Source organism: Pteropus vampyrus, unplaced genomic scaffold (assembly GCF_000151845.1).
Source record: "Pteropus vampyrus isolate Shadow unplaced genomic scaffold, Pvam_2.0 Scaffold271, whole genome shotgun sequence".
Taxonomy (NCBI): Eukaryota; Metazoa; Chordata; class Mammalia; order Chiroptera; family Pteropodidae; genus Pteropus; species Pteropus vampyrus.
In genome coordinates, this window is record NW_011889052.1 from 495352 (window position 1) to 507073 (window position 11722).

General features: G+C 49.2%; 1 protein-coding gene across 1 annotated transcript in view; it reads right to left on the reverse strand.

Moving 5' to 3' along the window:
* Positions 1-1309, reverse strand: part of CAMP (cathelicidin antimicrobial peptide) — a 2953-nt gene extending 1644 nt beyond the window's left edge. The window contains exons 1-2 of the mRNA XM_011375446.2: positions 1038-1309; positions 253-408 (exon numbers count right to left, since the gene is read on the reverse strand). Of these exons, the coding sequence (XP_011373748.1) occupies positions 253-408; positions 1038-1214 (333 nt within the window). The 5' untranslated portion in view covers positions 1215-1309. The remainder of the gene's footprint in view (positions 1-252; positions 409-1037) is intronic.
* Between the last annotated feature and the right edge of the window lie 10413 nt (positions 1310-11722).

Consider the following 11722-nt stretch of genomic DNA (forward strand, 5'->3'; position numbering starts at 1 on the left):
TGGAGCCGATATTTACCTTATTTTATTTTGCTTCTCCACATTTTGTTAATATGCTATCACAAACGTTGTTTTTCTTATTTTATAAAAGCAGTTATCTCTAGGCAGATTACGGTCCTGCTTTGTTTTTTTTCTATCGAGCATTTTTTTTTTTAGAATGAGTTGCTAAAAAAAAAAAAACGATCGATAACAATTTATAGTAAGAAAAAGCAATAAGGAAAAAACCGATTTTTAAAAAGGCTTCCATAGTGAGACCCCACGTGGCCAGGTGAGGTGGGTGGAGGCAGATGCCCAGGCTGGGAGACTCACCCCGTCTGCCTTGAATGCGCATTCTCGGGGTTCTGTCCGCCTCCCTGCAATGCACACCGTCTCTTTAATCCTGAAGCTGAGCTTCGTCCTGGTGGTGGAGTTCTACGGAAGCGAGAGAAAACCCCTGATCGCCTACCTCCCTCTCGCAGATGAGGGAACAAAGGTGTGGAGAGGTCACAGTGACAGGCTGGAAGGGGTGGAACTGAGGTCTGCTCTTAAGTGGCCTCAGCAGAGATTTGGGGTGTGTGGGGATTTTGGAAACTAGCCGAAGGAAACCGCTTCGTAGCTGTCTGACCTGGAGGGGTCACTTCTCATCTTTGCCCCTCAATTTCCTCTTCTGTGACATAGGAACAAGCATACCAACTTACCAGGAGAGAGGAAATGGGGCGGGAAGGGGACACTGGAAGCCCCAGGAGAGGCTCTGGTGAGACCAGTCCCTCTCCTGTCTGTCCTTTGAAACAGTTCTGCATATTCCTTCAAGCCCAGGGCCTGAGTGCAGGCTGATTCCCAGAACCCCTATTTCATGCCTGGCTGAAGCCGCAGATTTGCCAGCTAGTCAGCTGTCAGGCCTGGGGTTACAACCTTTTCTTACCTGCTGGCGGGAAAAGCATTAGAACAATAATAACAGCTAATGTTAACCAAGTCCTTTGGGCCTGCGCCCGGCATTCCCTCCCAGATGCCACCCTCAGAGCTGTCACCCACTTCCCTGGCCAGGATCTGTGGACACTCACCGAATTTGCCGGTGGGATGGCTTCCACCAGGCCGAAGAGGGACTGTCCCCGTCGCCCCTGATTGAAGATCCACAAGGCCTCAGTGACAATCTCCTCATAGCTCAGACGGCGTTGGGCCACACAGGCCGTTGCTGCCAAGCCTACCACCAGCATGAGTGCCATCCAGGCCCGTGCCATTGTCCTTTCTCTGATCCACTGCCACTTGCAGTCCCTTTTAAATGCTACTCTGGCTGCCTTGCCCAAGGGCTTCTGGCGACATGCATGGCTGGTGCCTTCCTGAAAGTGGCCTCTCCTTTCCTGGCCAGACACCTAGTGTTGACCAACATTCCGAAATATCATTGGTTAAGAGGCGAGGAGGTTTGGGCAACAGGCCAGGGCCTCGGAGTGAGGCAGGAGGCCTGTGTGATATTGGGCAAGTTCCTTCGCTCTGGTCCTCAGCATCCCACCTGTGCCATGAGGAGGCCGCCTCCAGCTCTGACAGGCCAGGACTCTGTGCTGTCTCTGCCTGGCTCTTCTGGCTTGAGCCCCAAACAACTGCCCACAATGTAAATTCTGTAAATGGCAGTTCCTTAGCCAAGTGCACAAAGAGTTAGTCCAATCTGAGGCCGTGCTCGGGTTGACATTCACAGTGTCCCATACATTTAAAAAAATTGGTTGTCACCCTTTAAAAATCTGGATGCCTGACTTCAAAAACATCATAAGATCTGACAATTCATGGGTCACAGTCCCTCGTGGCTGTGATGGCAGCAGCCTCTCCAGGAGAGCCTCACTATACCCCCTCCCCCTGGCTGGTCCCTGCAGGCAAGGCTGGGATGCTGTCCAGGACGGGATGGGGTGAGGATTCCCAGTTGTGGAAAAGGCAGCCCCGGCAGCAGCTTAGAGGGGGACCATCCTTCTCTCAAGGGCTCCCATTTCCTCATTACTGGGATCTGCCTGTTCACTTTCCAGCCCACCCTTCGCTGTGGGGCTCCTGTTCTCCTAAAGGAGACTCAGAAACTGGGCAAACGGAAGAGAGCAACTAAGGGCGTTCCCACCGAAGCCCACCGGTGGGGAAACCAAGGCCCAGAGCAGCTCATGGCACTTCCTCCGAAAGCTAAGGGTAGAGCTGGGAAGGTCAGAGCCACAAGTAGAGAGAGGAGGCAGAGGACAAAGCAGTCCTCCTTAGGTCCAACAGGTCTTCAAAGCCCAAGTCTCATCTTAAAATCCGCACAGGCATGATGTTTAATGGTGAAAAACCAAAAACGACCTAAATATATTTCAAGAGGCTGTCGTTTAGAGAAATCATGGCGTGTCCACCCATGGAATACTGCTACTGCTTTCTGGAGCACACATCCATTTATGGGTGGTTGATTATGTTCATCATAGGTTCTTAGCCAAAGAATGAGGGTTCTATTGCAGCTGGTTTTGTGTCCATCACACGGAATGTGGATAAGGAAAGATGGTGGGTGTACACCGTGCAATTCTAGGCAGCAGTTAAGCAATGGTTCTCAACTGGGGTGATTTTATAAAATTCACTTTTTTTTTTTTTAACGCCTTCAGCATCTGGTCTTCCTAGGTGGTCTCCCATCCAAGTACTAACCGGGCCTGACCCTGCCTAGCTTCTGAGATCAGGCACGTTCAGGGTGGCATGGCCGTAGACAAAATTCACTTTTTTAAAGTGTACAAATCAGAACGTTTTTATCATCCTAAAAAGACATCTTGTGTCCATTAGCGGTCACTCGTCATTTTCCCCTCCTCTTTGCCCCTGGCAACTACTAATCTACTTTCTGTCTTTCTGGATTTGCTTATTCTGGATATTTTATATTTTATATGAATGGAATCATGTACTATGTGTCACTTTGTGTCTGGCTTCATTCACTTAGCATGTTTTCAAAGTTCATCAATGTTGTGGCATGAATCAGTACTCCATTCCTTTCATGGCTGAATAACATTCCACTGTATGGATAGACCACATTTTGTTTATCCATTCACCAGCTGATAGACAAAAATGAGTTTTTTTTGCTATTAGGAAAAGTGTCACTATGAATAACAATATACAAGTTTTTGTGTAAACATATGTTTTCGGTTATCTTGGATATATAGATGATTGATTGTTAGATGAAAAATAGGTAATGATGATGATAGATACATAGATGATCGATGATAGAAAGATGATGATGATTGATAGATAATAATGATGATAGATAGATAGATAGATAGATAGATAGATAGATAGATAGATAGATAATACACATATAGATATAGATATATATACCTAGAAATGGAATTTCTGGGTCATATGGTAACTATGTTTAAGTTTTTGAGGACTTGCCAAACTATTTTGGAAAAAGCCTGTAACATTTTCACCAGTGATCTGTGAGGGTTCCAACACTCCCACATCTTTGCCATCATTTGCTATGTCTCTCTTCTTTATTATAGCCATTCTAGTGGGTGTGAAGTGCTAGTCCATTGTGGTTTTGATTTGCATTTCCCTATGGAGTATCTTTTCATGAGCTTGTTATCTATTTGGATATTTTCTTTGGAGAAATGTCTATTCAGGTCCTTCGTGCATTTTTAAATTGGGTTATTTGTCCTTGTATTGTTGAGTTGTCTACAGTAAAATATTTCAAATATCCATTGGGGGAAAAACTTCCACTAAAATCAGGACTTTAAATGCTATAGAATGTTTCTTTGGGGATTTTGCCAATACCCATTACCTGGCTCCCCATCAGTTTGAGAAGCTCAGATTGTCCCTAGCTTTGGCAGACGAGGAAAATGAAGCCTGGAAAAGTTAGGAAACGTGTCCTAAATTATGCAGCTGAATCCTATGTAGAACAGTGAGAAACTAGGGAGCTTTACCTGGAGGAGAACTGTGACAAGGGGACCTCGATTCCCTACTCTGACTCCAAAAAGCTGCCAGACACAAGAGAACCACCTTGTTCTTGGGGCCTCAGCAGATGAAGCCAGGACCTAAGATAGGACTCCTGGGGGAGACACGTCAACAAGAAAGGCCTCCTGACAATGGCTGGAGGTGGCCTAGGAGACACTGAACTGAGTCCGGACAACCACTTGGCAGGGAAATTGTAGGAGACCAAACTGCAGGGGCCATCTGATGCCTGGCCTCTACGGCATTCATTTCCCCTTCCCGCTCTGCCTCCCAATCAGGCCTCAATTTCCCTTTGAGGATCTGGGGAAGGGACATTCGACTCAAGTCAGCTGGAGCCTTCGGTTTCCTCACCACCACCGGTGATTGTCCAGGGTGCATATGTGATTAAGCCAGTCCACTTAGCACACATCTCAGAACTTTTGGTGGGAATGCCAGGCACTCTCTCTTTTCCTGGAAATAAACAAGGAAGCGTGGCTAGATATGACAGAGAAGACATCTTGGGATGCGAGGCAGGCCCCTTAGATCAGCACCACGGGAGGCAGAGTGGAGAGCGTGATCCTTATGACATCACTGAGCTGCCGGGTCTCACCTTGCCTGCAAGTGGAGGTTACTGTGTAAGCTAGTTTGAGTGGACTTTTCTGTTACCTGCAACGTAATGTTGCAGCCGATGTAGGAATTCTGGTATCCATTAGAGAGAGGTGAGGACAGACCATGTAGCCTTTATGATTCCATCAAACCGTAAGACTCTATGACACGTCTGAAGGTTTGAGGTTGGAAAGGAATAGTCAGGCCTGGGATCTCAGGTAGGGGGCTCTCAAGTCAAAGAAAGCGAAGTGAGGTTTTTTTGACAGGTAGACTTTACAGAGTACGAGTTCAAACGGTCAAGCTCTGCTATAGCTACATAAAAATCCTTTAATAGTTTGCGCTTGATCATTGACCCAGAGCAGCTCTGGGGTACAGCCATGTGAGCCCCACCTCAGTTTCACCATAAACTTGGGTTCAAATCCCACTTGCGCCACTTCCCCGCTGGTTTTTAGTCAATCTCTCTGGGATGCTGTGTCCTCACGTAAAGCAGAGATAACAACTCTTACCTTGTGAGGGTGGGGAGAGGGTCAAAGCCAAGGCAGGTGGAGGACCTGGGCCAGCACTGACGCAGAGGAAGCCTCAGGCCTGGTGCCTTTTAGAGCAGTGATGGCTCAGGATATACAGCTGAGACTGTTAGCAAATGTGGAGCTCGCACCCCTCTAGGTTCTGACCAGGGGACTCCCCTGAACCTTATGTTGCAGGTGAGGAAACTCAGGCCTTAGAAGGTTAAGAACTGGGCCCAGGCACAGAGACAGTAAGTGGACGTGCTGGGAGGTGCTGGGATCCCAACCTGGGGTAGTGGCATCCACCATGCTGCTCTGCCTTCTGCTCTCAGCCTGCGGGAGCTCAGCCTCAGAGGACAGGGGCAGGATCCCAGGAGTCCGACGGGGACTTTCTTCAGCACTCACACAGCATGTGACTAGACCCTGGGGCCTGCGGTTGGGGCAGGGGGGTGGGTGAGGCTCTGGAGGGCACCCAGAGGATGCAGGGAGCAAGAAGTGACATCCACTCGCAGGAGGCAAGAGAGCCCATTCAGCTAAGTGGTTCTGCTCCATAGTGGTTTACCCAGCCAGCGCCACAGGCAGCTGCAACTTACGGCTCCTTCTGAATGTCCCTGTGGCTTCCACACTTCTCTGAGAAGATGGTTGAAGCAGAAAATTTTTATAAGAGCCAGGGAATTATGAAGAAGAAGCCCGGTGGGCCCTTCGGCAAGCCTCTGCCTTTCTGAGGCCTCAGCTTACCCCTTGCTGTAAGGGGGTGGTCACGAGGGGGCACAGTACTCCAGGAACACTTAGCCCTTGCCCAAGTGGCCTATGCAAGTCAAGTAGAGTGGTGAAAGACTGTGGCCCCACTGGTCCGATGGGGACACACACCTGATGTTACAGAACCAGTAATGTGGACACAAGTTGCCACACTACCCACAGACAGAGATTTTGGCTAGGAAGGCCCTGGCATCCCAGCATTCCGCAGGTGACCTCAGCCCTGACCCAGCGGGTTTGGTACCTACCTCCCAAGGGGCTACCCTATCTCCAGGCTCTCACTGTAAAGGCCAGGATGTCTCAAAGTTCTGCCACGTTTGGCTATGCCAATGCTCACTGCCTGGCACCGGGCAATTCAGGAGGCCCCATCTAGCCTGGACGCCCTCCCTTTCAGCGGCCTGAACCAGGCAGTTTGTCCTAAGGGGTGGTGGAGGGAGGGCGTGCGCTAAATCCTCTGTTGTTCCCTTTCCATTCACAGACACTTGCCCAAGAATTAAACTTGGTCCTGAGCAAAAACAAACAAACAAATAAACAAAAAACAAAAAAACGTGATTGCACATCTGCTGGGCCGTTGGCACAGCACTATGGCCTTGGCGCCACCTGCTGGCTGAGTGGCCTTCGGGAGCTAGGGAGGGGTTCTACTTTCATGTACAGGCCCAGAGGCCCCTGGCTTTCTTGCATATTTGCACACCTGTTGTGCTCAAGCCTCTCCTAGGGAGAAAGTACCCAGTGCTGCCAGGGTTGCTGGAGAGCCTGGGACACCCCGGAGGGAGGAGGGATGCTGAGTCACTGGGCAGATTCTTCTTTGCTCCTCCCGTGGGAACCTCTTTCTGGGACAAATGTTGGGGCAGCTAACTCAGAATCCCCTCCCGAAGCTCCAGGAGCCTGGATGGTGGCTGGGAGAAAAGAGATACATTGGGGATCCTTCTGCTCCGGCTTCCAGTCCACCCGGTGAGACCAGGAGAGCTTCCTCCCCTCTTCTCCCTTATCCTTTTCCTCCTCTCCCCTCCCCTCTTCCCATTTCTCTCTTTCCCTCACCCCTTCCCTGCCGTGCAGACCTCCGACCCTCCCTCAGAGCCCACATCGTGTTTCGGGCAGCTTCTTTTCCACTCCATGCCTCAATTTCCCCAACCGTAATGCAATGATTCTGAATTCTCATCCAAGGAAGGTGGCACGGGGAGGGTTCCGTGGTTCCTGTTCAGGTGGCTATGACCATTCTTTCTGGACAGACCTCCTGGCACTTGTGGGCAGCAGTCTTTCCAGGGTATACAGACACCCAGAATTGCTGGGGCACCGGGGACATGTAGTATCAACCCAATTAGATACTGCCCAACGTTTCCCAAAGTGGCGGCAGCAGTTTACAGCCCCATCCGCAGTGGATGTGCGCTCATCTGCTCCACATCTTCAGCAGCGCTTACCTTTGACTGATGTATACTCGTCGCTTCCTGACGAGGCTGGACATCTCACTGTATGTTTCGGGCTGTTCCCGTAAGTTCCATGTGAGATGTGTGCCCATTTTTCTGTTGGGTTGTCTTTCTTGAGAACTCATGAAAGTCCTTTACGTACTCTAGATGGCGATCCTTTGTTGGTTATGCGTCACAAATACCTTCTCCCCGTTTGGTCTTGTCTTTCCACTTTCTTTATGGTGTCCTGTTTTACTTTTAACTTTTTATTTTGACATAATTTCAGACGTACGCAGAAAAGTGGCAAAGTAGTATAAAGAATCCCTTCCTATCCTTTACCCGAATTCTCCAAATGTTAACAGTTCACCACATTTGCATCTTCTCTCTATATATGTGTGTGTGTGTGTGTGTGTGTGTGTGCATGCGCGCGTGCGCATGCGTGCGTGTGCACGTGTACGCGTAAAATGATATTACATATAATACACACACTTATCATCCCCTCCCGCCTCGCCCCTACCCATGGGCTCTCTGAGCCCATCTCTTGCTGTTCTCTGCACTCACTCACTTGGCCTCAGCCCCCCTGGCCTCCTTGCTGGTCTTAGGCATGCCAAGTAGCCTTGGCTCTAGGCCTTCGTTTTTGTTATTCTCTCTTTCTAGAATATTCTTCCTCTCACTACGACCCTGGTTTGCTCCTTCACATCTCTGCTCAAATAGTATCTTCTCAGTAAAGCCTTCCGTGGCCACCTGATACAAAAGATATAAAATTGCAAATGTCCCCCTCCTCATATTCCTACCCTCCTTCTTCTTACCATAGCTGTTATTGCCATTCAATATACCATATAGTCTTTATTGTGGAAAGGTCTCTCTCTCCTCACTAATCATGACCTCATGAGGGCAGAGATCTTTGCCTGTTTGATTTAACAGCTCCTAGAACGGTGCACAGGGCACAGTGAGTGCTGAATAAATAAAAATGTCAAATAAATAAACTGGGAGGGAGAAGACCCAGGCCCAGTCTGGACTCTTCCATTTACGTGCTGGGAGACTTGAGTGGTCCACGCCCCCGCCCAGACCTGAGTTTCCTCATCAGTAAAATGGGGCAGGATGTCTGCGTGTCGCTGAGGCTCTTCCGGCTCTGCTGAGTGTGATAGGTGTTTGTCTGGAGAAAGAAGTGAGCTGACCTGGCTGGATGGGGTTTTTGCTGCCTCTTTGTGATGGGGACCACTCTTCCCAGTACTGTCGTGTCTATGCTTCTCCAAACCCCCAACTCTGCCGTCTCTTTGAGGAAAAAATGTGCACTAGGAAGGCACCCCTGACCTCAGAGATATCCCTTCTGCTGACTCACCTCCATGGCCCACCAAACCCTGATGCCATAGTATTCGAGGTCCCCTCACAGGGCCTCTTGGTCTTTGATGCCTCACACCAATTGCCCTTCATGTCACTGCGACCCTGTGTTATGGACTGAATTGTGTCTCCACCCCCTGCAATTCACATGAAGAAGTCCTGACTCTCAGTACCTCAGAATGTGACTGAATTTGAAGACAGAACATGAGGTCATAATGGTGAGCCCTAATCCAATATGACTGGTGTCCTTACAAGACATTAGGACACAGACATGCACAGAGGGAAAGCCATGTGAAGACACAGGTAGAAGACATCCATTTACAAATTAAGGAGTGAGGCCTCAAGAAACCAACCTGCTGACACCTCGCTCTCAGATTGCGACCTTCAGAATAGAGAGGAAATTATTTCTCTTGTTTAATCCCCACAGCCTGTGATACTTTGTTATGGCAGCCCCAGTGAATGAACATGCCATGACACTCACGGGGGATGTCTGCTGTCATAGTTCAAACTCAGAAGCACCCTGTGGGGCCAAGGTGGTCCCATTCTACAGAGGAGGAGAGTGAGGTTAGGGGAGGGAAAGACATTTGCTCTAGGAAGCTCATGAGAGAGGGACCCACCTGCCTGGCGCCTCTGAATCCTGGAGCCCAGCCAGAACTCCCCTTTGCACCTGCAGTTCCACGCACCTGGAATGCCTGCCTCCACAGGTTCTCCCTGTCTCGCAAGGCCCAACGGAGGGCTTCCTATTCCTCCCGTCTCTTCTTTCCTGGCTGTTCCAGCCCATACTGACCTGCAACTGCTTAATCCTGACCGCTTGCTGGTCTCCTGCTTGAGGCCTGGGCTGCCTGTGTCCTGTGGCCAAAGTGCTTCCTGTGGCTGCCTGCTTCCCTGATCCCACATCCCACATCTTGCTTTTCCTTGCTCAGCATTGCTATGTTATAGTCTCTCAACCTCTAGCCTGCTTTGGTTCTAGCTGCTACTGCTAGGTCTAGTGACTCCCCTGTGGCTGACCACTACCTCACCATCAGAGAACCCCAGGATGGGCTGCTCCTTGCTCCTGCATTGCATTTACTGTAAATTGTGTTGGGCCAACTTTCTCTCCTCCCTCACGGTTGGGATTTTTCAAGGCACAGACCTTATTCTCGATTCCTCCACCTCTGACCAGATAACCCCAAGACAGTCCGCCAGAAACAAGCTCTTTTAACATGCTAGTAAAATTGTCTCTTTTCTTAAAAAAAAAAAAAAAAAAGTTATCTGCAAGATGTCACATTTTCTTTAAAATATTTTTATTGTGGTAAAATATACCTAACATTTTAACATGTGGTAAAATATACCTAACATAAAGTTTACCATTTTAATCATTTTTTAAAGTGCACAGTTCAATGGCATTAAGTATCGTTATGCAACGATTACCACCATCTATCTCTAGAGCTTCTTCATCATCCCAAACTGAAATTCTAGCCATTAAACAATCACTGCTCATTACCACTGCCCCCAGCCCCTGGCTATACTAGGTACCTTATATAAGTGAAATCATACAATATTTGTCCTTTTGTGACTGGGTTATTTCACTCAGCATAGTGTCTTCAACATCATTTACGTTGGAGCATGTGTCAGGATTTCCTTCCTTTTTAAGGCTGAAAGATAGTCCATTGTATGTCTGTCTATACCATGTTATGTTTATCCGGCCATCCAATTATAGACATTTGGTTTGTTTCCACTTTCTGGGTACTTTGAATAATCCTGCTACAATCACATTGTATTTGCATTTTCCTTTGCTCTGACTCCAACTGGCATAAAGGTAGGCCTTTGACTGAGTCTTGAAAGGTTTGGGGTGTCTCTGTTAAGGGGGCCTGGGCCCTACATTGTAGGTGAAGCCGCTCTTCTGAGCCCAGATCCCACATTCTGTGGTCTCTTCCACGTCTTCTCCTGAATGACTCAAAGGCATCTATATACAGCTTAACATAGACCTGAACCTTTGCTCGTCCCCTCCAAACTCTGTTCCTTCCCTTTTCCCGTGTCAGTAAACAGCCCTGCAGCTACCCAGCTATACCAGCTGGAAACCTGGAAATCATCTTTGACGTTGTCATTCATTCACCCCAAGTTCTGACACTTATTTTCTCCAAAACATTTCTAAAATCTAATCACTTTTCACCTCCCTCTGCTCCAATGCAACATCAAGTCTCCTGGAAGACTACAAAAGGGTCCTCGCTGGTTTTCCTGCTTCTGCTTTTGCCCTCACTATCTCCAAACCATCCTCCATCTTATTTCTAAAGATGGGTAACAGGATTTAAAAATTCCTGTTCAACTGGTCATCGCTCGGGGGGCGACAAGTGTTGTCTGTTGCTTGGTTCCCTTTCATTCAGTCTGAGTGTCCTAGATACCCTCGAGGCCATACATATTCACCCCGACCTCATCTACCCACATGGGCCTCCTTTTTTTTTGATTTGCACCCCATCTGGTTGCTCTTTCCCCATCATCACAAGTGGACACCTCTGTCTCGTAGGCAGTACTGGGCCTTCCAGGCTGGACCACGTGTGCGTCTCCATTACTCCTGTGTTCAAAAGCTCAGACACTTGGGACAAAACCCCTTGCTCTTCTCTTCTCAGGCCCTCCTTGCCAGGCAGCTCCTCTCTTACGGCTGTTTACTTTTTCCTCTTTTTTTTTTAAGGCAAGGCCCTTATAATGCCCTCTACTTACTTCAACAGCTGTTCTCCTAGCCTCTCCTCACGTCCCACACACCTAAGAGCTTGAGTAAAGCGACTTAGGGCTCAGTTTCCAAGTCACCTGTTCTGGGCGACCCGTCTACCTCGTTATCTTTACCATAGCACCTTCCCCCGTCCTCCATGGCCCTCGATACTACTTGGAACTACAAGTTCATGGGGGCGTTCATCCAATGCCCGTCCCTTGAGAGAAGAGCGCCGCAGCCAAACCCGAAGCCAGGGCCGGAAAAGATGCATTTGGATTGGAGCAGGAACCAGCGGGCGCCGCGCCTCGCAGCTCAGCGGAGGAAGACTACTACTCCCAGAAACCCTTTCGCCTGGGGCTGGAGATTCGCCCTCCACGCTCGCCCCGCGGAGGAAACAAAACTGCGCATGTGCAAAAGCCTGCGCAGGCGGGGACTGCATCTCCCAGCAGGCATGCGCCTTCGTCCCCGCGTGACCAGGGCCATCCGGCGCGGAGGGGCGGGGCGCGGCGCGCGGCTGAGGCAGCAGCTGGAGCAGCTAGGGGAGC